The following is a 25,455-nucleotide window of genomic DNA, read 5'->3' as shown; positions in this document are numbered from 1 at the left end:
AAAATATAATTTATTATCTCTATTTTAGGAAATGAATACTATACAGATATGGTGGAACAAAAGTTACAAAATAATGGATAGATGTAGATCCCTATTCACCTCCCTCTTAGCCTAAATTAGCAGTCTTTCTATAAAGTTTGGTCTACAGTATTTTTATAGTATTCATTTCCTAAAATAGAGATCATATAATCTGTTTTAAATATTTGATTTAGATAGTACAAGTGAAGTATTAATTTAATATTTTCAATTAATTAATTTAATATATGTAATAATTTAATATTGCAATTAATTAATTAAAACCAAATATCTAAATCAAATAGTACATATATCATATATTAAATTTACATAGTACATATATTAAATTAATTAATTGAGAATCAATTTAGTACTATAATTAATTAATTTAATATATGTATATTACAAGAATTTAATTAGTTCAATGATCTTCAACTGATTCTCAATAGATTCTTGCAACAAGAAAAAAATCAGTATACATGTAGTAATTAACTAATTATAGTACCAAACCAAATGAGATAGGGCAAGAAAATCTAAACCCGATTTGGTTCATCTCACAATCCGAAAACCCAGTATAGTTTTAACTTTTAATTTAGTTTATATCATTGGTTCATGCTTTTAAATAAATAAATAAATATATATAGGAAAATGAGACAACCACGTATTTTATATATTGGTTACATGATTCAGACTCTACAGTGAAGTGAACATTACCGATTTTTCATTTTCCAGTAATATTGAATACATACATATATCTTCCAGTTGTGGTAATTAATTTGTGATATGCAAATAAAAATTGGATAATATTCTTAAAATATTCAAAAACAAAAAGACAAATTGGCGCGGGGGTTTCTTTCTCATTGTTGGTTTACGTTTAGAAAATATATCACAAAAATGGAAAGTATGGTATTACCAAAATCATGAAACAAAATGAAAATTGGGTTACATAAAATCATCCTATATAATATAGCTACATTTGTTGTCGTAAGTAGCCACAGATCAAAAACAACAAATCTTCATCTTTTATTTCACTACATACATTCTCACAAATGACTTTTGAGATGAACCATGACATGTTCATCGAGGTTCTTTCTCGTTCTCGTTATTCGGTGGTCGAAAAAATCAGACTCCTAAACAAAGAATGTAACAAAAGAACCTCCACTTCTTGGTTTCTCAAACTCAATCTCCAAAGAACCAATTCCATTTCCGGTTACTTCCTCCAGTACTCGAGAGGACTAAGTATACGCACCACTTTTGCCGAAACTTTCGGAAACAAACCTGGTGGGACTCATGAAGTCTCGCTCGATTTTCTACCGCAGGGACGAGCAAGGATTCAAGCTTGTGACGCAAGTCATGGGATCTTGCTTTGTGTTAATGATCTTCCGGTTAGAGGAGGACAACCGGAGTACATCATCTGCAAACCAACGACTAAACAACACCTGATCTTACCGAACCCAAAAACCCGGTATTTCACCATATCCCTCGGTTTAATGGTTATTGAGTCTAACCCTTTCCGGTATAAGATCCTCAGGCTCTCAGACTTACCTTACGCGGAGAGGAGGTCCAGGAGGAGGAACACCATCAATACCAGTTTCGTCTGTGAAGTTTTCGATTCGGATTCGTATGCATGGAAGAGACTGAAGAATTTGGTACTACCGGCTGAAGACATGTTGAGTTATTGGAACTTTAAACCGACATCTTCTTACGGCTTTTTGCATTGGTTAACCCGCAAAAACGTGTTTCGGTTTTGTTTCAAAACCGAAACATGGTCATATTGCCCGGTTCCTGAGAGTATAAGGAGCGGTAACTCTCTAGACTTGACAAGCTACGAAGGAAAGCTTGGGATCATTACTTCGAGAAAGAAGGAAGGAGTGGATTATGATGAGATATGGGTTTTGGAGAGCATTTTTGGGACTTGTTGGGTTAACGTGAAAGAGTTTGTTAAAGATGTATGGCTCAAAACCGTGGGGTTCTTAACCAGCGACGTCGTGACACTCGGTGACATGCATCGTATTTGCTTATACGACATGAATAGCGGAAGCTCTCAGGATTTACAAATAAGGGCTCCAAAATTCACCCCTTGCTTTTTTTCGACCATTTTCTATTTTCCTCTCTATTCTGACTTCGAGAGAGTTGATATGAACGGGAGATTCAAACAATGTGAGAGGCATGAAAATTGAGAAAGCCAAGTCAACGACTTACGGTACGCTTTTGTTATTCATTGTTTTTGTTTTCACTTTTATTTTTATTTTGCTTCACTTTCATGTTTTTGAATCTTATCATCGTGTAACGAATCTTTCTTTCATTTCAATAAAATGAATCTCAAGCTTTTTCTCTCTTCTGAATCCAACAACAACACTGAACTTAAAGTCTATTTCATATCCGGAGCATAGACAAGTGTAGCCATCGCTTAGGACATCTCAAGTTTAACAACCAATTTTTAGGTTATATTTCCTTTTTTTTTTTTGGTACATAAGTAAAATTAAATGATACTCCCTCCCTTTCATAATATAGAATATTTAGAGAAGCTTTTTTGTTTCATAATATATAGGATGTTTTTAAGTTTCAATGTAACTTTTTTAAAATGGTCATTTCTTAATTTGCATGCTTTACTCAAAACATCTTATAGTAGTTGGGTATGAGATATCTTGAAACATTAGACAGTTATATTCATTTAATTTTACTAATAAACTAAACACTGATCCTAAGATTGAACTTAAAAAAAACACTTCAAGATTTCTAAGATTGAACTTAAAAAAAACACTTCAAGATTTAACTATCATAAAAAGAAGTACACTACAAGTGTTTTTATAATTTCCTTTTCCATTGCTTTAATTAATTTAAGAAAATAAAAACTGAAAGCTAACTAAATTTGACTGAATTGGTTAGTCCATATCAGTAAACCGGCCTTGAGAATAATCAATTTGTCAAAGTAATATAAAATGTAAACATGTAATTTGTTTCTTGAAAATGAACCAAAAGATGAAATCGCTGAACCGGATTAAATTTCACATACAACTGTACAAAATTAGCAAGACACGAAATAACCGAACCGGTTAAGTTTTACTGTTTAAAATAAATTTCCCAAAAAAACATTAGACAATTCCAAACCGTTCGAGGATGCTTCTTTCTTCTTCTTCTACATCTCTCTCTCACCACCACCACTCTCATCCTCATTGACTTGACTTTGTCTCTTTGGCTCTCTAGCTTCTACTCTCTCTCTGCTACGTCAATGGTTTTTTATATCTTTGCTCTTCGATCTTAACCAAATCGTTTCTTCTTCTTCTTCTTTGATTTGGAAGGAGATCTATTTCTTGATTAATTTGTTATATATTTCAAGAACCTGTTTTTGATGGATACCATTCTTGATGGCTTCGCCGATTCGTATGAAATCACGAGCAACACTAGTTTCTTCGCCGCCGCACCTGCACCCACCGGGTCCTCTATTGTTTATCCTCCTGCCGCCGAACTTCTCACCGGACCTGATGTCTCCGCTCTGCGATTGCTCTCCAACAGCCTCGAATCCGTGTTTGACTCTCCCGAAGATTTCTACAGCGACGCTAAGCTTGTCCTCTCTGACGGCCGTGAAGTTTCTTTCCACCGGTGCGTTGTCTCTGCGAGAAGCCCTTTCTTCAAGAACGCTTTAGCCGCCGCCAAGAAGGAGAAAGATTCCAACGCAGCCGTCGTGAAGCTCGAACTTAAGGAGATTGCTAAGGATTACGAAGTCGGCTTCGATTCTGTTGTGACAGTTCTTGCTTATGTTTACAGCAGCAGAGTAAGGCCACCTCCAAAAGGAGTTTCTGAATGCGCTGACCACAGTTGCTGCCACGTGGCTTGCCGGCCTGCCGTTGATTTCAGGTTGGAGGTTCTCTATTTGGCTTTCATCTTCAAGATCCCTGAACTAGTTACTCTGTATCAGAGGCATTTGCTGGATGTTGTGGACAAAGTTGTAATAGAGGACGCATTGGTTATACTCAAGCTTGCATGTATATGTGGTAAATCATGTACGAAGCTGTTGGATAGATGCAAAGAGATCATTGTCAAGTCTGATGTCGATATAGTTAGTCTTGACAAGTCTTTGCCTGAAGAGATTGTCAAACAAATAACTAACAACCGTAAAGAGCTTGGTTACGAGGTGCCTCAACTAGAGAAACATGTCTGGAATATACATAAGGCACTTGACTCTGATGATGTAGCGTTAGTCGAGATGCTTTTGAAAGAAGGCCACACAAGCTTAGATGATGCCTGTGCTCTTCATTTCGCTGTTGCTTATTGCGATGTCAAGACCGCAACTGATCTCCTTGACCTTAAAATTGCTGATGTTAACCATAGGAATCCGAGGGGATACACGGTGCTTCATGTCGCTGCGATGAGGAAGGAGCCGCAACTGATACTATCTTTACTGGAGAAAGGTGCAAGTGCATCAGAGACAACTTTGGAAGGTAGAACTGCTCTCTTGATCGCTAAACGAGCCACTATGGCGGTTGAGTATAACAATGTTCCGGAGCGTTACAAGCATTCTCTCAAAGGCCGACTTTGCATAGAAATATTAGAGCAAGGTGACAAACGTGAACCAATTCCTAGAGATGTTCCTCCCTCTCTTGTAGTGGCTGCCGATGAACTCAAGACGAGGCTGCTCGATCTTGAAAATAGAGGTATCTTATTTCTTTATTTTCATAGTGCTCTGTTAGTAAAGCAAGTGAAACTAATGATAACTATACTTTGTGTCTACTATTTAGTTGCACTTGCTCAACTTCTCTTTCCAACGGAAGCACAAGTTGCAATGGATATAGCCCAAGTGAAGGGAACATGTGAGTTCATAGGGACTAGCCTCGAGCCTGACGGCCTCACAGGTACAAAGAGGACATCACCGGACGTAAAGATAGTACCTTTCAAAATCCTAGAAGAGCATCAAAGTAGACTAAAAGCGCTTTCTAAAACCGGTATAGATTCTCACCAACTTCATCTACTCCTTTATCACAAATACTAAATGATTTTTTAAAACATGGCTATGTGTTACTTGCTAACTGATCTTGTTTCCTATCATCATCAGTGGAACTCGGGAAACGCTTCCTTCCACGCTGTTCGGCAGTGCTCGACCAAATAATTATGGACTGTGAGGATTTGACTCAACTGGCTTGGGGAGAAGAAGAAACTCCTGAGAACCGACTACAAAAGAGGCAAAGGTTCATGGAAATACAAGAGTCAGTGAACAAGGCCTTCACTGAGGATAATTTGGATTTTGTAAACTCGTCCCTGACAGCTTCGTCTTCTTCCACATCGAAATCAACCGCTGGAAAGAGGTCTAATCGTAAACTCTCTCATCGGCGTAGGTAAGACTCTTGGGGTAATTTTTGCTGTACCATATAGCTAGCTCTGTTATCATGATGATTGTTACTGTTTTACGTCTGTCGTTGGCGTCATATAGTATTGTTCTTCATTTTGCATCCTGTGCATTGTAGCTGCAGGTTGTGTTTTTGCAAACAAATGTTGTAACTTACTGAACCAGCAAAATACAGACTTGTAATATATATTTTTGTACATCAGCCCATGATGGTGTTACAGAGTTGCTTGAATCAAAGTGTGAAATAATGACAAATTGTTCATCTATTGGGTATCTTCCACCAAGAACCAAAAGAATATTCAAGTTCCCTTGTTGAAAGGTCAACAAGAATCCCGCATCTTGGAAAAATATGTTCCCTAAACTTCTGGAACATTCATGTTAACTCATTTTATATGCAGCTTCTTTATTTTTATTTTTAGTTGTGTTTATTATCAGTGCATCTTTTAACCTTTTCTAACTGGAACTACACAGCAAGTTAGTTTCAGGGCTCAGATAAGAGAACACTGAGTGGGCCGGTAAGGTGCGTCCTCCTAGAAGCAGCCTAACACTCGGAGTCTGGGAGCTAACTGCAGAATTCATTTGATGCATAATACTCAGCTCCATTGCAGCCAACATTTGTGAATGACACAAGTTACAGATCCCTTTGCAACATGCTGGGTGCAGAGAGGTTAAGAAAGGAACACAGTACCGTGAAACATTTTAATGAATATTTGTTTTATAATAAATTGGATCTCAAGCTTTTCTGAATCATCTTGCTTAAATCTGTTTCATATACTACAAAAATAGCAACAATGTCTATGGTACAAAACTACAATATACAACACGGATCGGTTTTAGTCCTACTTCCCAAACGTCACAAAGATACAATAGAAACGTTAAGCGATTAGCTCTTCTTCTTCTGAATAGTGCGAGGACTAGTTGGAGGCGGTGGCAGAGACATGACTGGTGGGAACAATGTCGGAATTCCTGAAGCTTCCGGCCAAGCAGATACTTCCGGAACAGGAGCAAAAGTGCCTGTGTAAGTTTTGAATAACCGTTCAAGAGTGTAACAGTCGTCTACATACTGCAAAGGGTTTATTTTGAGCTTCGCACAGACTGCTAGAGCGTGTAGACACGGAAACTTCTTCGATTGAAACTTCCCACACGTGCAGGTGCATTCGCTCAGCCGAACGATCCATCCATCCTTATGTAACGGCTCTGTGACCTGAAACGCACCTTTCTGTAAAGGCATTACAACGTATGTAACAGTACCTGTCCTAAAATCATCAAGCTTGTCCATGACAAGTTTAGTGTACACATCACCGCAGTTAACCCTACCACTGCTATCACAAAGTCCCGTGTGAAAAACTAATCTCATCTCATCAAACAGAAGCAGAGCGATCGCTGTCACTGACAGACCATGAGACTGAAAATTTTCACAAATTGCAAACAAATCTTCTGTTTCTACCGTCATGACTCCGTATCTCCTAGCACTGTCATGAGCCAGAACCCACTGATCTTGAGGGAATTGATCTAACCATTTGCGAGCTTCTGCGTTCTTCTTTTCAATTTCCTTCATGTAGGAATCAAATTCTTCCTTCTGACTTGTAGATCCAGCTTGCTTCACAAGATCGTCCAGGTTGTAGTCTCGAAAAATATCATGGAATTGTAAGCAAAACCGATCCAGACAGAACCTGTGATAAGCCCACGGTTCTTGCCACAGTGACCCGGGTTCGTTAATAACAGCGAGTATGTCCGGGTGGGGACTGGAGATGAGGCAAAGGTCTTTCCTTTGTGTTACCTTCTCTCGGATTCCAGCGAGAAACCAACGCCAAGTATCAGTGCATAATTCTTTGGTAAGCGCAAATGCAAGCGGGAAAAAGCAATCATCAGCGTCGAGTCCTGAGGCAATCATCAGTTTCATAGGATACGTACCATTCAAGTCTTTGGAATCCACTATGATCAGAGGTCTACAGTGTTGAAACCCTTCAATGGACTGTGGAAACGCCCAAAACACGCCACTGAAGGATGCAAATTCAGGATTAGGAAAAAGTTCGTATTGCCAGTCAACAAGTAGCCCATTAGATGAGTGAAACGCAGCCATTAATCTAGGCAACACTCTGAAACTCTGATCCCAGTCTCCAAATACCTTTTTGATTACTTCCTGTTTTGCTGCCCGCAGCTCTGAAGTTTTTGGCATGTCGCCAAATTTGTCAAACCACCAATTTTTTAGCTCTGCAATTGTTAGTGTGGGTTGTACCCTGATCAGACTTTCAATCTCTTCTGTTGCAAATTCCAAGTTGAAATTCTCTGGCTTAATATAACAGCAAGTGTGTGGACCACTACACTTGGTTATCTCCACAAGTCCATGTTCTTCTATTCTAGCTGCACCAAGCGACCAATTGCATTTCCATCTGATGCACTTGAACATATACTCATCCTTTTTAATCTCCTTTACTACACACTTTTGCTGCCCTCTAATGGAACACCAGTCCACCGCCTTCTTCAGCTCATCCCTATCTTTAAAACACAATCCCACACGCAATTCATGATCATCAACCCACAAACTGGACAGAGACGACGGTTTTGAAGCACTAGAATCGACGACACCTTTACTTACTAAGCATGGATCTGCCGATGCCTCTAAGCCTGGCACATTCAAATCACTGTGTGCATTTTCGTTATTAACCACATCATCTGAACCCGAGTTCTTATCCGTCATTTCTCCATCTCCACCTCCATGAGTGCTACCGTTTCCAAAGTCAGAATTTTCCTCGTCTTCAATCCAGCCGTTACTGTTATCCACTCCCTGAACCTCTATCCCAATATACCTCTCTACTTTAACAGATGGATGTGAAACATAACCAGTAGCTTCAGGGGGTTGTTGTATCCTCTGTCTTTTCGAGGAACTAGCGGGATTATCAGGATCAGCAACATCATCAGATGTGGAATTCACTTCCAAATACAATTTCACAATTTTAATAGAAGGATGATTGGTTGGAACATCAAGCATAGTCTCCAAACTAGAGTCGTTCACCACAGTAAGAAGAAGATACGTAAACAGATCCGGTGAAACAGCTACAGGGTACCGACCAAAAATTTTGAACTCTGATTTCTGCTTATCTAATCCAAAAATTGGATAAAGCCCATTCAACAATGTAGTTAACGCAGTCTTTCGCCTAACTTTGATCTTCTTAGGAGTGGATCCTTCAAAGAATACACCATCAAGAGCATACTTGATAGAACCATTCCAGTAACACCACACCATAACCTTTTCTCTCAAGGTTTCCATGGCCATGAGCACAACACAACAATCCTGTATTCAATTTTATAATAAAGATGTAAACTTTTTTTTTGGCCTAAACTTAAAAGCTAGAAAGTTCCATATCTAATGATAAAGGCTAAAGCTTTATGGCGACAGAAGCAGATAAACGCTAAACAGTGATGATACTCATAAGTCTTGTAAAGATCTGCCACGAACCTGGAAAACCGGAGAATTACAGATCGTGTGCCGCAGAGAAGTTTGGAATCTCAGAAAATGTAAGTAATTTCGCCTCGCGCTAATGATCTCTCCGGTGATGTTGTCGCCGGTGCAAAATAACTACTACTGTACCTTTTCAATGTGCCAGCGAGTGACTCATACATAAATGTCAGTCAGTCAGTGTGTCACAGCTTTTCCGAAAAACAAAAATACAGAAATGAAATAAGTGCTATTGGGCCATAATAAGAAAGCCCGTTAATGTTTCTTGTCCCACTGATTTATAATTAGAAAGCCCGTTAATGAACCATAGATGCATTTAAAATTAGAAAACTGTATAGAGCTTTTCAAAATGGAATACAGTTTGATGTCAGAAAAAAAAAAAGAGAAAAAAATAACATTTGGGCCGAAAGAAGAAAAGCCCGTTAGTGATTTGAGTCCGTCCTAAAACTAGCCACCCCAATCTCATTCCCGCCTAAAATCAGGATTGTCTCTTTTGATTTTAGTTGCTCCTTCTCAGTTCTCTTTCTCTGATGGGACGCCTTTGGATGATAAGAAAACTTTCTATTTATAATCACAGATTTGATCATACGAAGAAGAGGCAACAACATCATCTTTTCAAGCTCACTACCCTCAAATCTCACGCAGGAGAAGTTTATACAGCACAATCTGCAAAAAGCTCTCTAAACAATGAACTGTAAACAAGTTTCTTACAGATATTTGTTGATCTTCCTCTTCACCTCACCTCACAAATATCTTCTAGCTAGAGCCTGTTAAGCTTCTTCCTCCTAATGTAGACCCGGTGCACCTTATCAGAGCCTCGTGGACGTATCATTGGACTTGTATAACTCTTCCTCCGTTTTCTTGATGACGTCTTTTTATGAAACTTACTTTGGTGGGAATACATGTTTACCTCGTTTATGGCTGCTTGGAATCATACGTTTAATCAAATAATTCATATTATTCTGTAACTTAGTTTTGCCTAAAGTATCTTTCTATCCAATGTATCCTTGATTTACTAACTTACTATGATTCTTTTGTGATTAGAAACAAATGATATTACAATGCACCTACCACCTAGTAAGGTTTTACTTCAGGGTTTTGGTTTGTCAGATGTATTCACAAACTTGTTGATTTTGTCCTGATCAATTGACTGTTCTCACCAAAATGCGTAACCCTTACACAGCATTATTTACTTTTTCACAAACAAAAGCACCTAGACATGTCTTTGTTACGACATTACAATATATATAACCCAAACCAGTTTAATCCTACTTTCAGCTCTTCTTCTTACTAGTGCAAGTAGTAATTTTGTGTTGAGGCTTACCTGATACGATAGATGGAGGCAGTGGTGGCAGAATGACTGGAGGTGGAGGGAACAATGTTGGAACTCCAGAAGCTTCCGGCCAAGCTGATACTTCCGGAACATGATAAAACGTGGCTGCATAAGTTTTATGTAACCGTTCAAGAGTGTAACAGTCGTCTACATACTGCAAAGGGTTGATTTTCAGCTTCTCGCAGACTGCTAGAGCGTGCAGACATGGGAGCTTTACCGATTGAAACTCTCCACACGTGCAGGTACATTCACTCAGCCTGACGATCCATCCATCCTTCTTTAACGGCTCTGTAACCTGAAACGCACCTTTGTCTAACGGCATTACAACATAAGTAACAGAAGCTGTCCTAAACTCTTCAAGCTTGTCCGTGACCAATTTGGTGTACACATCACCGCAATTAGCCCTACTGCTATCACAACGACCCTGTTTAAAATATGTTCTCATCTCATCAAATAGAAGCAGTGCGATTGCTGTTACTGGTAGACCAAGAGCCTTAAAGCTTTCACAAACTGGAAAAAAAGATTCTGTTTCTCCCATCATGGTTCCGTATCTCCGACCACTATCATGAGCCTGAGCCCACTGACTTTGAGGAAATTGGTCTAACCATTTCCGAGCTGCTAAGTTCTTATTTTCGATGTCCTTCATGTAGGAATCCAATTCTTCACTCTGACACGTGTTTCCAGCCTGCTTCAAAAGGTTCGTAAGGTAGTCATCTTTAAAAACATCGTGGAACTGGGAGCACAGATATTCCAGAGAGAATCTGTGATACGCCCAAGGTTCTCGCCATAGAGACCCTGGCTCGTTTACAACAGCGACTATGTCCTGGTTGGGACTGGAAATGAGACAAAGGTCTTTCCTTTGTGTGACCTTCTCTCTGATTCCAGTGAGAAACCAACGCCAACTATCAGTGGACACTTCTTTGGTAACCGCAAATGCAAGCGGGAAATAATAATCGCCAGCATCGAGTCCCTGGGCAATCATCAATGTCATTGGGTACTTACCGTTCAAGTCTTTGGTGTCCACTATGATCAGAGGTCTACAGTGGTGAAACCCTTCAATGGACTGTGGGAACGCCCAAAAAACGCCACTAAAGGATGCAAATTCAGGATTTGGAAAAAGATCGTATTGCCAGTCAACAAGTAGCCCATTAGATGTTTGAAACGCAGCCATTAATTTGGGTAATACTCTGAAACTCTGATCCCAATCTCCATATATCTTTTTTATCGCTTCCTGTTTTGCTGCCTGCATCACTGAAGTTTCAAGCTCGTAACCAAATTTGTCAAACCACCAATCTTTCAACTCTGCAATTGTTAGTGTGGGTTGTACCCTGATCAGACTGTCAATCTCCTCTGCTGCAAATTCTACGTTGAAATTATCAGGCTCAATAGAACAACAAGTATGTGGACCACTACACTTAATTATCTCAACAAATCCGTGATCTTCCATTCTAGCTGCCTGAAGCGACCAATTGCATTTCCATCTGATGCATTCAAACGTATACTCGTCCTTCTCAACTTCTTTTACTACATACTTTTGTCGTCCTCTAAGGGAGCACCAAGCAACCGCCTTCTTCAGCTCATCTCTATCTTTAAAACACAACCCCACGTGCAATTCATGATCATCAACCCACAAACTGGATAGAATCTGCGGTTTTGAAGCACTTGAATTGACCCCTTTATCTAATAAGCATGCACTCGCAGATGCCTCTAAGTCTGGCACATTCAATCCCTTGTGTGCACTGTCGTTACCCACTGTCAAATTAACCACCTGCTCCTCCACTTCATCCGAACCCATGTTTTTATCTGTCATTTCTCCATCTCCACCTCCACCTCCATGAGTGCTACCGTTTCCAATATCAGCACCTGCCTCGTCTTCAATCCACCCATAAATGTTATCCACTCCCTGAACCTCTAAGCCTACATCCCTCTCTAATTTAACAGATGGATGTGACACATAGTTAATAGCTTCTGGTGGTTGTTGGGTTCTCTGTCTTTTCAAGGAACTAACCGGACTCTCCAATGGAGATGAACAAGCAGCAGGATCAATAACTCCATTAGATGTCGATTTAACTTCCAAATACAACTCCACATCTTTAATAGAAGGATGGTTGCTTGGAAGCTCAAGCATAGTCTCCAAGCTAGTGTCGTTCACCACAGGAAAGTGTGCATACATAAACAGATCTGGAGAAACAGCTACAGGGTACCTACCGAAGATTTTGAACTCTGATTTCTGCTTATCTAATCCAAAAATTGGATAAAGCCCATTCAACAATGTAGTTAAAGTAGTCTTTTGCCTAACTCTGATCTTCTTACGAGGCATTCCTTCATAGATAACGCCGTCAGGACCATACTTGACAGAACCATTCCAGTAACACAATACCATAACCTTTTCCCTCAAGGTTTCCATCGCCATGAGCAAAAGAATCCTGCATTGAATTTAGGGTTAAAAAATGTAAACTTTTTTGGCCAAAACTCCTGACATACTTAAAAGCCATAAAATAAAGGCTAAAGCTTTATGGCGACAGAAGCAGATAAACCCAATTAGAAAACATAAACCCTAAACAGTGATGATACTCAAAAACTAAGACTTGTAAAGATCTAACACAAACCTGAAAACCGGAGAAATTCAAATCGTGTGTCGCAGACAACTTTGGAACCTCAGAAATGTAACTAATTTCGCCGCCCGCTAATGATTTCTCCGGTGATGTAGCCGCCACTTGTCACCGGTCGTCCTTCACAGCTTTTCGAAACTTGCATTTACAGTAAAAATGATATTGGGCCAAAAGAAGAAAGCCCATTAATGTTTTGAGTCTAGCAAAACATATATATATATATATAGTTTCCCCCGCTTAAATTTAACTTTCATGTCCCACACTGATTTTTGATATTTCTCCTTGTCCTAAGATAGTGTATGAAAAATGATGCATTAAACTTAGAAAAGAACTTTGGATACGATACGTTTCTACAGGATGGTTTTATTCCACAATAATGCCTCATTGCAGATACAAAACTTTGTTAGAGAACGGATGCGAGTGCAAGAGTAATATAATAATCAGATTGGCAAAGAGATCGTAAAGAAACAAGCAGAAGAAGATGGTACGATTAAGTTTTCGATTCGGTTTAGCTTGGTTTTAATATTGGTTCAGGGGATCCACCAAAAGTTCTCATGAACAAACCGGATTAATTTTCATATACAAAAAAAAAAGCAGCAACATAATGGGATACTAGTATCATCACTAATCCACCAAAATGCTGGGATCGGTTTGACTCTCAAATGCATCTATCTTCCAGCTCTTCTTCTTTACTAGTCATGTGTGAGGCCTTACCTGATGAGTTGGGCGGACAAGGAGGAAACAATGTTGGAACTCCAGAAGCTTCGGGCCAAGTTGAAACTTCCGGAACAGGATAAAATGGAGCAGCGTAAGTTTTGTGATATCGTTCAACAGAGTAACAGTCGTCTACATACTGCAAAGGGTTGATTTTGAGCTTCTCACAGACTGCTAGAGCGTGCGGACATGGGAACTTTTCCGATTGGAACTCCCCGCATGTGCAAGTTGAGTCATTCAACTGAACAATCCATTCCTCCTTTTCTGAATGTTTTGAGACCTGAAATGCATCTCTCTCTAACGGTGCAATTACATAACTAACGGAACCTGTCATGAACTCTTCAAGCTTGTCCATGACAGGTTTGGTGTACACATCGCCGCGGTTAAGAGAGAAACAGCTAGAACTAAGACACTTATCAAACAAAGATCTCAACTCATCAAACAGAAGCATCACATCCCCTGTTGTATAATTCAGAAAGTCTGTACAAACTGAAAACACATCTTCCGGATCTATCTCCATGATTCCGTATCTCAGACCACTGTCATGAGCAAGAGCCCACTGATGTGGAGGGGTTTGGTCTAACCACCTCCGAGCTTCTGGGTTCTTCTTTTCCATGTCCTTCATGTAGGAATCAAAATCATCCTTCTGACTCGTGGATCCAGCCTTCTCCACAAGAACCTCCAGGTAGTTGTCTCCAAAAACGTCATAAAATTGATGGCACAGCTGATCCAGACAGAACCTGTGATAAGCCCAGGGTTCTTGCCACAAAGACCCGGGTTCGTTAATAACAGCAAGTATGTCAGGGAGGGGACTGGAGATGAGGCAAAGGCCTTTCCTTTGTGTAACCTTCTCTCTGATTCCAGTGAGAAACCAACGCCAACTATCAATGGACAATTCTTTAGTAACCGCAAATGCAAGAGGAAAGAAATTGTTGGCTGCATCTACCCCCGAGGCAATCATTAATTTCATAGGATACTTCCCGTTCAAGTCTTTCGAATCCACTACGATCAGAGGTCTACAATGTTGAAACCCTTTAATGGACTGTGAAAACGCCCAAAACACGCCACGGAAAGATGCAAATTCAGGGTTAGGAAAACGATCATATTGCCAGTCCACACACAGCCCATTAGAAGAGTGTAACACAGACATTAACTTCGGCATGGCTCTGAAACTCTGATCCTCATCTCCAAACACTCTTTTGATAGCTTTCTTTCTTGCTGTCGTCATCTCTGCGGTTCTAAGCTTATAGCCATTTTTCTCTTTCCACCAGTTCTTCAACTCTGCAGTTGAGAGCGTGGGTTGTACCCTTACCACACGTTCAATCTCATCTTCTACAAACTCATCTTCAAAAGCTTCAGGACTACAAGTATGTGGGGCAGTATTTCTGGTAATCTTAACAAGCCCGTGTTTTTCCATTCTAGCTGCCTGTAAAGACCACTTGCATTTCCATCTTACGCACTCAAATGTATACATGTCCTTCTCGGTCTCTCTGACTTTACACCTTCGCCGCCTTTTAATGGACCACCAGTCCACTGCCTTCTTCAGCTCATCTCTATCCTTAAAACACAATCCTAAATGCAAGTTATGATCATCATCAACCCACAGTCTAGGCAGAAGACACGGTTTTAAAACACCAGAATTGAAAACTTTAACCAAGCAGCCATCTGAGCCTAAATTTGTATCCGCCATTTCTTGTTGTGTCCTCTGTCTTTTCAAAGAACTAGCAGGATATTCCAATGGCGATGAACAAAGAGCAGGATCCTTAACATCATCAGAAGTTGGTTTAGCTTCCAAATAGAATTCCACAATCTGTATAGAAGGATGGTTGGTTGGAACCTCAAGCATAGTCTCCAAAACAGTGTCCTTCACCAAGGGAAGATGTGCATAGGTAAACACATCCGGTGAAACAACTACAGGGTACCTACCAAAGATTTTGAACTCTGATTTCTGCTTATCTAATCCAAAAAATCTGATAAAGCCTATCCAACAATGTGCTTAACGCAGTCTTTCGCATAACTGTGATCTTGTTGAGAACGGATCCTCCATAGTATACTCCATCAGCACCATACTTAATCGAACCATTCAAGTGACACAAAACCGTAACCTTTTCTCTGAATGTTTCCACAGCCATAAGCACAACCAGTAAGCCTGCAATAAAAATCAAAGAAAAATGTAAACTTTTTAAGCCTAAACTCATAACCCAGATAAACCCATATCTAACTAAAGGGAAAGGCTAAAGCTTTTTAGGGATAGAAGCAGATAAACCCATTCAGGAGAAAACATAAACCCTAAACAGTTACAGTGATTCTCAAGCTAAGACTAGAAAACTCCATATCAACGATACTATCCAGCTCTAAAAAGAGAAAGCTTTTTTAGCTACAGAAGCAGATAAACCCCATTAAAAAAAAAAAAAACATAAACCCTAAACAGAGATACTCAAAAACCAAGACTTGTAAGAAATTAAGCACCTGAAAATGAAAAAAACGGGAATCTTCGAATTGGGTGTCGCAGAGTAAAGCTTGGATCTTTCAGAAAATGGAAGTAATTTCACATTTCTCAAACGATTTCTCCGGTTCTTTGGTCACAGTCACCGATGAAGAAGACAACCAGTCTGAAGTCTGAACTACCGCTTCATAAATATAGCTTTTCAAAAAAAAATATGACAAAAATAAAATACAATTGGGCCGTAAGAAGAAAGCCCGTTAATATGTTTGAGTCCGTTCCAAAACATACCATAAATTTAACTTAAATTTTTCACAGTGATTTTAATATTTCTTGAAAACTGGTATGCAAAGAAGAAGAAAACAGGTGAGATTAAGTTTCAGATCCGGTTTAGCATATGGTTTTCATATCGGTCCAGGGGATCACCAAAAGTTCTAATGAACAAACCGGAAAAAAGTTTCACTTACAGAAGCAGCAAATGAGCAAACACTACTTCTCATAATAATAACTAATCAGTAACCATAGTTCACCAAAATGCCTGCCTCGGTTCGACTCAAATCCATCTTCTTCTTAGTACCAGATACGTTATTTGTATGGCGGTGACGGTGGAATGTAAGGAGGAAGCAATCTCGGAACTTCAGAAGCTTCTGGCCACGCTGATATTTCCGGAACATCACAAAAAGTGGCGGCGTAAGTTCTGTTTAACCGTTGAAGAGTGTAGCAGTCATCCACATACTGCAAAGGGTTGAACTTCATCTTCTTGCAGACGGCTAGAGCATGTAAACAAGGGAACTTGCAACGTTGAAACTCGCCACACGAGCAGGTGCAGTCGCTCAGCTTAACAATCCATTCATCCTTTTGTAACGGTGTTGTGACCTGAAACGCATTATTGTCTACGGGCATTATAACGTAATTGTAAGTAACGAAAAACGTCCTGAATTCTTCAAGCTTGTCCATGACAGGTTTGGTGTACACATCGCCGCAGTTAAGAGAACTACGGCTACAATTAAAAGACTTGTCAAAAGAGGATCTCAGCTCATCAAATAAAAGCAGCACTGAACCTGTCACTACATGATCAGCCAGCTCAAATGCTTTACAAACTGCAAACAAAGCTTTTGTATTTATCGCCATGATTCCATATCTCCGACCATTGTCATGAACCAGAGCCCACTGATATTGAGGGATTTGGTCTAACCATTTCCGAGCTTCTGGGTTGACTTCTTCGATTCTCTTCATGTAGGAAACAAACTCATCCTTCTGAGTCGTGGATCCAGCCTGCCTCATGAGCATCTTTAGGTAGAAGCTTGGAAAAACAAGAGAGAATTGGGAGCACAAATGATTCAGACAGAACCTGTGATAAGCCCAAGGTTCTTGCCACAGAGACCCTGGTTCGTTTATAACAGCAAGTATTTCGGGGTTAGGACTGGAGATGAGGCAAAGGCCTTTCCTTTGTGTAACCTTCTCTCTGATTCCAGTGAGAAACCAACGCCAAATATCAGTGGACAATTCTTTAGTAACCGCAAATGCAAGAGGAAAAAATTTGTTGGCTGCATCAACCCCCGAGGCAATGATCAAGTTCAATTGGTACTCACCGTTCAAGATTTTGGTGTCTACTACGATCAGATGTCTACAGTGTTGAAACCCCGTTATAGACTGTTGAAAGGACCAAAACACACCACAGAAGGATGCAAACTTGGGGTTAGGATAAAGATTGTACTTCCAATCCACGAGTAGTCCATTAGATGAATGAAAGGCAGACATTAACTTGGGAAAATCTTCAAAACTTTGATCCCAATCTCCAAAAACTCTTTTGATAGCTTTCTCTTTTGCAGCTCGCACATCTGAAGTTTCAAGCTCATAACCAATTTTCTCTTTCCACCACTTCTTCAACTCTGCAACTGTTTGTGTGGGCTTATCCCTTACTGTCCGTTCAATCTCATAGGTTTCAAACTCTGATTTGAAATCTTCTGGATAAATGGGTTGACAAGTATGTGGACCAGTATACTTGATTATTTCGACAAGTCCATGTTTTTCCATTCTAGCGGCTCCAAGTGACCACTTGCATTTCCATCTGATGCACTCAAAGATATACTCATCTTTTGCAGTCTCTCGTATTAAACACTTTTGCTGCCCGTTTAGAGAACACCAGTTCACTGCCTTCTTCAGATCACCACCATCTTTGAAGCACAATCCAACTCGCAAGTCATGACCGTCAACCCACAAACTAGACATACACGGCTTTGAAACACCAGAACTGGAAGTGATGCTATTTCCTGTCAAATCAACAACGTTCACCACCTTATATGATTCTGAGTTTCTATCCTTCTCCCTCTCTAACTTATCATTACCATCAGTCTTTTGTCTTTTGGAAGAACAAGCAGCAGGAACAATAACTCCATCGGATGTCGATTTCACTTCCAAAAACAGGTTAATACTTTGAAAACAAGGATGTTTGGTTGGAACCTCAAGCATAGTCTCCAAACTAGTGTCGTCCACCACTGGAAGACGTACATACTTAACCCTAAACTGTTGAACAGTTAAAGGATATCTACCGATGACATCAAACCTTGACCTACTTCTATCTAACCGAGTAACTTGATACAGACGATCCAGCAATTCATTAAACTTGGCCTTTCGCTTAACAGTGATTTTTTCAACATTGGATCCATCATAGTATATGCCACTAGAGCTGTCCTTGATGCAACCGTTCCACAAACAGAACACTGGAACATCTATTTCAGCCATGAGGACAACAAACCTGCAAGGAATTCAAAGTAAAAATGTAAACTTTGGGGATGCAAACCCTTGTCTCTGATTCTATAAGTGTAAGGAACCCTAAGAGAAGCAAAACTTCAATATTTCTCTCTTAAAAAAAAGGTAAATACCTGATGAAGAAAAAACCCGGAGATTTCGACTTTGATGTCACAAGGAAAGCTTCAAATTTTCAGAAATGGAAGTAAAAATCGCAGCATTTATTAGTATATAATAATCACAGGGGACGATGAGTAGACACGACCACTCTCGCCCTTGAGTCTAAATAAGAAGTCCCAAGTCATCAGACTTGAACCGAATTTTAAACCAAATGATTAAACAATTGATTTCAAGAAATCTAACTGGTTCAAATACTATTCCGGTTCGGTTTAGCATTTATTTAGCCAATTAATAAATTTATTGCTAATGACATTGGCTATTGTGAACCAATTCCTTCCTCTTTGCCGTGGGATAAAATTTGTATACAACAGAACAGATGGTTCCATAGTTGTCTCTTTTGAATGGTTCAGAGAACTGAAAGATAAGTTAATGGACCATTACTAATAATAGCTGACTCCTAAATTCAAAAGAACCATTCTGGAAGTTTCACAAACAAAAGCACCAACGCAGTTAAACATGATCTGGTTTTGATTCCTACTAACTCTAGTTCTCTAACTTTCAGCTCTTCTTACTAGATCAAAAAAAACAAACACAAATCGAAAGTGGGCATGAATGAATCCTAAGGAACTCATGGTAGTCCCTTTTTTCTTCTTACTTACTTGCTCCACTCCTCATCTGCTTGGTTTGGAGCTCATTTTGGATCATCTCCTTTATAGATAACTTTTGTGGGGTGAGGTCGGTTTCGAACTTCTCAGCTGTAATAACACAACACAAAGTTACAGAGACAACATCCATCAACAGTGAAGAAAATAAGACAATCTGATCTTAACTCATCATACCTAGTCGCTTGAGGATGTCAGCGAACGCCGTCTGTCAGGAAATAAAAAAGCTATTGTTAAATTTATTAGATATCAATTATATCTTCTGAGGCACATAATTTTTTTGTGGTTTGAATCCTTACCGTTTTAAAGTCCACCACTTTCAAGATATCAACAACTGCATTTCTCAAGTCTTCATCACTAGGAGGCTCCTTGGTTTTGTCATTTACTAGATCAACCAACACAGAGAAACAAATGGCGTCAGAAACATCATCAAAAGATAAAATAAAGATAAATCAAAATATAAAGACACTATAATTCTAAAGCTATCTTTTGTATTGAACTTATCTTTGCCTTTGGTAACTACTAACTTAATATTGAAATTAGAAACAATACAATGCTAACTAGTAAAGGTAATACCGATTTTAGTTCAGTTTTCATTCATGATTCTGTGTTTATTAAGACTTTCAAATCAATTTCAGAATGATTCGACTGTTAGCTCAGGGCACCGTAAAATGCAAAAACTCTCGTTGATTTTCACAAACAAAAGCAGCAACACAAATGTCTTTGTTAAGACACTACGATGTATAACCAAAACCGGTTTAATCATACTTACCGAAAGGCCCCAAATTCAAAAGATACTACGTAATAACCCATCAGTTAGCAAAATCCATGCAAAAACCTCTTTAGGATTGACTCAGTATGGTACCAAATCCATCTAAATGGTTCAGATTTTCGTCTTCTTAGTATGAGGAGGACTTACCTGAATTGTTAGGTGGCGGCAGAATGACAGGTGGAAACAAAGTTGGAACTCCAGAAGCTTCTGGCCAAGCTGATACTTCCGGAACAGGAGAGAATGTGGCAGCAAAAGTTTTGTATAATCGGTCAAGAGTGTAACAGTTGTCTACATACTGCAAAGGGTTGATTTTCAGCTTCTCGCAGACTGCTAGAACGTGCAGACACGGAAACTTATTTGATTGAAACTTCCCACATGTGCAGGTGCATTCATTCAGCCGAACGATCCATTCATCATTCTGAAGTGGCTCTGTCACCTGAAAAGCACCTTTCTCTAACGGCATTATAACGTGAGTGATGGAATCTGTCATTAACTCTTCGAGCTTGTCCATGACAGGTTTGGTGTACATTTCTCCGCGGTTAACCCTACCACTGCTATCACAAAGACCCGTCTTGAAAAATAATCTCATCTCATCAAACAGAAGCAGTACGGTTGCTGTCACTGGCAGACCAAGAGACTGAAAGCTTTCGAAAATTGCAAACACATTTTCTGTCTCGATCGTCATGACTCTGTATCTTCTCCCACTGTCATGAGCCAGAGCCCACTGACTTTGAGGGAATTGGTCTAACCATTTGCGAGCTTCTAAGTTCTTCTTTTCAATGTCCTTCATGTAGGAATCAAATTCTTCCTCCTGATTCGTGGATCCAGCCTCTTCCACAAGGCTCTTCAGGTAGTCATCTTGAAAAACATCATGGAATCGGGAGCAGAAATAATCCAGACAAAACCTGTGATAAGCCCAGGGTTCTTGCCAACGGGACCCAGGTTCGTTAATAACAGCGAGTATGTCCGGGTGGGGACTAGAGATGAGGCAAATGTCTTTCCTTTGTGTCACCTTCTCTCTGATTTCAGTAAGAAACCAACGCCAACTATCTGAAGACAATTCTGTGGTAACCGCAAATGCAAGCGGGAAACAGCCATCATCAGCTTCCATTCCTGAGGCAATCATCAACTTCATAGGGTACTTACCGTTCAAGTCTTTAGTGTCCACTATGATCAGAGGTCTACAGTGTCGAAAACCTTCAATGGACTGTGGAAACGCCCAAAACACACCACGAAAGGATGCAAATTCAGGATTTGGAAAAAGATCGTATTGCCAGTCCACAAGTAGCCCATTAGATAAGTGAAACGCAGCCATTAATTTGGGTAATACTCTGAAACTCTGATCCCAGTCTCCATATACCTTTTTGATCACTTCTTGTTTTGCTTCTTGCATTTCTGAAGTTTCAAGCATGTCGCCAAATTTTCCAAACCACCAATTTTTCAACTCTGCAATTGTTAGTGTGGGTTGTACCCTGATCAGACATTCAATCTCCTCTGCTGCAAATTCCAGGTCAAAATTATCTGGCCTTATAGGACAACAAGTATGTGGACCAGTAAACTTGGTTATCTCTACAAGTCCGTGCTCTGCCATTCTAGCTGCGCAAAGCGACCACTTGCATTTCCATCTGATGCACTCAAAGGTAAATGCGTCCTTCTCGGTCTCTCTTACTACACACTTTTGCCGCCCTCTTATGGAGCACCAGTCCACTGTCTTCTTCAACTCATCTCTGTCTTTAAAACACAACCCTACACGCAATTCATGATCATCAACCCACAAACTGGACAGAGACCACGGATTTGAAGCACTTGACTCGACACCTTTATCTAAGCACGCATTCACCGATGCCTCTAAATCTGACACATTATTTGCTGTCAAATTAACAACCTGCTCCACCCCATCCAAACTTGAGTTTGCTTCCGTCATTTCTCTATCTTCATCTGCATGATGAGTGCTACCGTTTCTAAAGGCAGCATCTGCCAATCCCTGAACCTATAACCCATTATCCCTCTCTAATTTAACAGATGGAGGATGTGTCACAGAACCAGTAGCTACTTGCGGTTGTTGGGTCCTCTGTCTTTTCAAGGAACTAACCGGACTCTCCAATGGAGATGAACAAGCAGCAGGATCATAAACTCCATTAGATGTCGATTTAACTTCCAAATACAACTCCGCATCTTTAATAGAAGGATGATTGCTTGGAACCTCAAGCATAGTCTCTAAACTAGAGTCGTTCACCACAGGAAAGTGTGCATACATAGAGAGATGTGGTGAAACAACGACAGGTAACCTACCAAAGATTTCAATCTTTGATCTCTGCTTATCTAATCCGAAAATTGGATAAAGGGCATTCAACAATGTGCTTAACTCAGTCTTAACCCTAACTCTGATCTTCTTAGGAGTAGATCCTTCATAGTATACGCCATCAGGACCATACTTAATAGAACCATTCGTGTAACACAACACCGTAACCTTTTCTCTCAAGGTTTCCATCGCCATGAGCACAACAGTCCTGCAGTGAATTCAAAGAAAAATGTAAACTTTTTCAGGCCTAAACTCGTAACATACAAAACCCAAAACACAATATCTAAAAGGAAGGCTAAAGCATTTTATGGATAGATAGAAGCAGATAAACCCATTCAGAAAACATGAACCCTAAACACTGATACTCAAGCTAAGACTTGTAAAGTCGCACCTGGAAAATAAAAAAGGAAGAATTTTTCGAAATGGGAAAGCTTGGATTTCTCAGAAAACTCAGTAATTTCACCGTTTCTTCCGGTGATGTGACGCCGATGAAGACCAAAAGCTTTGATTTTTCAGACAAACAAAAACTCAGCTCACGAATATAGCATTTCAAAAAAGTACAGTAGAAAAATAAAAGTACAATTGGGCCGAAAGAAGAAAGCCCATTAGAGTTTAGTCCGTTCAAACAAAAGTTCAAGATTCCCGCCTAAAGTTCATGTCCCAATGATTTATTAATATTTTTTTCTTGTTTTTTTTTTGGTCAAAAATATTTTTTCTTGTTTTTAAAAAAAAATTTATACATCAAACTTTTGTTTTCTATTCGATTTCTTCAATTTGGATGATTTCGTCCACATTAAGCCTCCTCGCAGATAAAAGAATTGTAGACGTCTAAATGAGCAATTGGGAAAGAGTTAGTAAAGAAGAAGAAGAAGAAGTAGATGGTGCGATTACAATTCCGACGTAGAAGCAGCAATACATAAAAGAGCAGCAAGATACAACCTGAATTGGATTAATACTACTTCTCAATAGTCAAAAGATACTACAAAATCACACTAACCAGTTTATGTAATCCACAAAAGTGCCTGGCTCGGTTCGACTCAATTAATCCATTTTTCAGCTCTTCTTCCTAGTAGCGCATGTAAAAAGTGGGAATGGAGACGAAGCTAACAACTTGAGAAAACCAAACTAATAGTAGTTGGCAATATGAGCGCATAGGACTTTTTGTGAAACTATGATTCAAGCACTAGTTATCTTCTCATTCTCTCTTAATAGACGTTTTGTTCCTCTCAACTCTGATGTAAATGACTTCCGAAAGCTTGGTTTTAAAAGAAACAAAAGTGAAAATAAATAACAACAGAGCGAAAATTTTAAATGTCCAGCAAGATCCTATGTTAACTCAACAGTGGGAAGCAAGTCAGACAATATCATAATAATATTATTCAACGGCAACCAAACAGAAAGGACAAATAGAACAGACAGTGTGGAAATTTCAAGTAGAACCACGGAGAAACCAGCGAGCATCCATGAGATCCATGTCGCCAAGAGGAACGCGTTTGATGGTCTTGTTAGCAAGATTGTACACACAGATGTCAAGGTCACGACGAGTGCAATGGCAGGGACGGTAGTGACGGGTAAAATAGATGGAGTCTGGTTCGATACCAAGGGAAGCGTTAGCAGGAACAGTGAAACCCAAGTCAAGAAACAGAGCCTCACCACCAAGAGAATCTACCTCAAGAACCGTGTGGCTGGAGGCATCTGGGTTTTCCATGTTAAGATTCTTCTTGTAGAGGCGGAAGAAGGTCCTATTGCATGGATCACTCTCAACCAACAAAACCTCCCCTGATGTAGTAACCGCAATGCTAGAGTCCCATGATTCATGACGAGAAAGCATTGGGAATGGTGTACCATCGGTGATGTCCTTGTAGAAACCTTGCTCCTGTCCAGATAGATCTAGGACCCGAACATAACGACGATTTGTAGTGATGTATAGACGGTAACCCTGTAGTACCATTTCAGATAAGCCATCCAACCAGTGGGAGTCTCGGTGAAATAGAGGAATGTCAGTGTAATGAGTATCCCCTTGCTTGCAAAAGCATATATAAGCGTGGCCAGGGAGGTCAAAGAACCACACCACAACAAACTCTTTGCCACTCTCGTCTACCCACAAAAGGCCCCTCACAAGATCAGAACTCAGGTCTTCGAAGACACGCTCACTATCTTTCCACACAAATCTTCTTGTATCTCCCACAACACGATTGACAATACTACTAGTACTTGACCTAATCGACTCTAGAGACGGAAGAGAGATCCTTTTTTGGCTAAACACATCTATGATATATAAATTGGATTCAGAATCTAACACCAAGAACCAATTACCCGAGTTTGCAAGGAATCGATGCCCGGGGAAGTCTCCCAGGTACCTTTCGATCTTGCCTTCTTCCGTGTTGTACAGCGCACAACCTCCTTTTTTCGGAAAAAGCATCAGCCCTGGACATCCTTTCTTGGGGTACGTCTTGGTGTAAGAACCTTGAAGATCCGAAGATTGAAACAGAGTCATTATCAAGCGGCAGATTCTCGCGTTTGGGTGAGTTCCGTCAATGCTGCTATTATTGGCTGTATACTGCTGTATATATAGGGTGCGTACCGCCTGTCGCTTGGGGTTTTCCCTATATATAATGGAAAACATCCATATTTTTTACTTGGGCTACAAGAACAAAAGTTTGATTTATTTACTATTCGATTTCTTGAATTTGGATAAAAACTTTGTCAAAGAAGTTAGACCTCAGAGAAAGAGTTCGTAAAGAAGGAGAAGAAGAAGTAGATAACTGGACTGGACATGTAAAAAAAGTAGCAACACATTATATCTACGTTATACAACATGAACCGGATGACTCCTACTTCTCAAAAGTCAAAAGATACTACTTAATAATCCAACAAAATGCCCTGCTCGGGTCAACTCAAATCCATCTTTCAGCTCTTCTTCTTAG

At 39.8% G+C, this 25,455-nt stretch overlaps 7 protein-coding genes and 1 pseudogene across 10 annotated transcripts; 2 read left to right on the top strand and 6 right to left on the bottom strand.

Moving 5' to 3' along the window:
* Positions 1–583: 583 nt before the first annotated feature.
* LOC147939427 (uncharacterized) lies at positions 584–2,351 on the top strand. Its single transcript, XM_087463715.1, has one exon. The coding sequence runs from the start codon at positions 1,065–1,067 to the stop codon at positions 2,193–2,195; it is 1,131 nt and encodes a 376-aa protein (XP_087319841.1). The 5' UTR covers positions 584–1,064; the 3' UTR covers positions 2,196–2,351.
* A 761-nt stretch (positions 2,352–3,112) lies between these two features.
* On the top strand, positions 3,113–6,106 carry LOC104714789 (regulatory protein NPR1). 4 transcript variants are annotated; one of them, XM_010432248.3, is made up of 4 exons: positions 3,113–4,670; positions 4,755–4,958; positions 5,069–5,348; positions 5,839–6,106. In XM_010432248.3, the coding sequence occupies exons 1-4, from the start codon at positions 3,368–3,370 to the stop codon at positions 5,864–5,866; spliced, it is 1,815 nt and encodes a 604-aa protein (XP_010430550.1). In that variant the 5' UTR covers positions 3,113–3,367; the 3' UTR covers positions 5,867–6,106. The 4 variants fall into 4 exon arrangements, with proteins under 4 accessions (XP_010430550.1, XP_010430552.1, XP_010430551.1 ...); XM_010432250.3 differs by having other exon boundaries at positions 5,835–6,106; XM_010432249.3 differs by having other exon boundaries at positions 5,831–6,106.
* Positions 6,098–9,012, bottom strand: LOC104714791 (uncharacterized). Its single transcript, XM_010432251.3, has 2 exons — positions 8,820–9,012; positions 6,098–8,654 (listed from the first exon to the last, which is right to left on the bottom strand). The coding sequence occupies exon 2, from the start codon at positions 8,634–8,636 to the stop codon at positions 6,243–6,245; it is 2,394 nt and encodes a 797-aa protein (XP_010430553.3). The 5' UTR covers positions 8,637–8,654; positions 8,820–9,012; the 3' UTR covers positions 6,098–6,242.
* Positions 9,013–9,365: 353 nt separating this feature from the next.
* On the bottom strand, positions 9,366–13,025 carry LOC104714788 (uncharacterized). Its single transcript, XM_010432247.3, has 3 exons — positions 12,762–13,025; positions 10,144–12,578; positions 9,366–9,740 (listed from the first exon to the last, which is right to left on the bottom strand). The coding sequence occupies exons 2-3, from the start codon at positions 12,563–12,565 to the stop codon at positions 9,580–9,582; spliced, it is 2,583 nt and encodes an 860-aa protein (XP_010430549.1). The 5' UTR covers positions 12,566–12,578; positions 12,762–13,025; the 3' UTR covers positions 9,366–9,579.
* Positions 13,026–13,228: 203 nt separating this feature from the next.
* LOC104714787 (uncharacterized) lies at positions 13,229–16,114 on the bottom strand. Its single transcript, XM_010432246.3, has 2 exons — positions 15,948–16,114; positions 13,229–15,627 (listed from the first exon to the last, which is right to left on the bottom strand). The coding sequence occupies exon 2, from the start codon at positions 15,322–15,324 to the stop codon at positions 13,423–13,425; it is 1,902 nt and encodes a 633-aa protein (XP_010430548.2). The 5' UTR covers positions 15,325–15,627; positions 15,948–16,114; the 3' UTR covers positions 13,229–13,422.
* A 153-nt stretch (positions 16,115–16,267) lies between these two features.
* LOC104714785 (uncharacterized) lies at positions 16,268–18,666 on the bottom strand. Its single transcript, XM_087464852.1, has one exon. It carries the CDS (start codon positions 18,664–18,666, stop codon positions 16,507–16,509), a length of 2,160 nt encoding a protein of 719 aa, XP_087320978.1. The 3' UTR covers positions 16,268–16,506.
* LOC104714786 (uncharacterized) lies at positions 16,268–23,071 on the bottom strand. Its single transcript, XM_010432245.3, has 6 exons — positions 22,920–23,071; positions 20,374–22,736; positions 19,754–19,839; positions 19,632–19,662; positions 18,807–19,547; positions 16,268–18,679 (listed from the first exon to the last, which is right to left on the bottom strand). The coding sequence occupies exons 2-5, from the start codon at positions 22,148–22,150 to the stop codon at positions 19,444–19,446; spliced, it is 1,998 nt and encodes a 665-aa protein (XP_010430547.2). The 5' UTR covers positions 22,151–22,736; positions 22,920–23,071; the 3' UTR covers positions 16,268–18,679; positions 18,807–19,443.
* Positions 23,072–23,957: 886 nt separating this feature from the next.
* On the bottom strand, positions 23,958–25,025 carry LOC104716091 (F-box protein At5g25290 pseudogene; annotated as a pseudogene).
* Positions 25,026–25,455: the final 430 nt, after the last annotated feature.

This window comes from Camelina sativa, chromosome 9, assembly GCF_030686135.1.
Source record: "Camelina sativa cultivar CO46 ecotype springtype chromosome 9, ASM3068613v1".
Taxonomy (NCBI): Eukaryota; Viridiplantae; Streptophyta; class Magnoliopsida; order Brassicales; family Brassicaceae; genus Camelina; species Camelina sativa.
The sequence above is the reverse complement of the archived record's forward strand: the minus strand, read 5'-3'. Positions and strand labels throughout refer to the sequence as shown.

Excerpts from the sequence above, each read along its gene's own strand:
- LOC147939427 (XM_087463715.1), top strand. The coding sequence starts at position 1,065 with ATGACTTTTGAGATGAACCATGACATGTTCATCGAGGTTCTTTCTCGT.
- LOC104714789 (XM_010432248.3), top strand. The coding sequence starts at position 3,368 with ATGGATACCATTCTTGATGGCTTCGCCGATTCGTATGAAATCACGAGC. Across the intron at positions 4,959-5,068 it reads AAAAGCGCTTTCTAAAACCG|TGGAACTCGGGAAACGCTTC; the intron begins GTATAGATTCTC and ends TATCATCATCAG. Across the intron at positions 5,349-5,838 it reads AAACTCTCTCATCGGCGTAG|TTTCAGGGCTCAGATAAGAG; the intron begins GTAAGACTCTTG and ends ACAGCAAGTTAG.
- LOC104714791 (XM_010432251.3), bottom strand. The coding sequence starts at position 8,636 with ATGGCCATGGAAACCTTGAGAGAAAAGGTTATGGTGTGGTGTTACTGG.
- LOC104714788 (XM_010432247.3), bottom strand. The coding sequence starts at position 12,565 with ATGGCGATGGAAACCTTGAGGGAAAAGGTTATGGTATTGTGTTACTGG. Across the intron at positions 9,741-10,143 it reads GCCTCCATCTATCGTATCAG|CCATAAACGAGGTAAACATG; the intron begins GTAAGCCTCAAC and ends GATTCCAAGCAG.
- LOC104714787 (XM_010432246.3), bottom strand. The coding sequence starts at position 15,324 with ATGCTTGAGGTTCCAACCAACCATCCTTCTATACAGATTGTGGAATTC.
- LOC104714785 (XM_087464852.1), bottom strand. The coding sequence starts at position 18,666 with ATGGCTGAAATAGATGTTCCAGTGTTCTGTTTGTGGAACGGTTGCATC.
- LOC104714786 (XM_010432245.3), bottom strand. The coding sequence starts at position 22,150 with ATGACGGAAGCAAACTCAAGTTTGGATGGGGTGGAGCAGGTTGTTAAT. Across the intron at positions 19,840-20,373 it reads GCCGCCACCTAACAATTCAG|TAAATGACAAAACCAAGGAG; the intron begins GTAAGTCCTCCT and ends TGGTTGATCTAG. Across the intron at positions 19,548-19,631 it reads TGACATCCTCAAGCGACTAG|CTGAGAAGTTCGAAACCGAC; the intron begins GTATGATGAGTT and ends GTGTTATTACAG.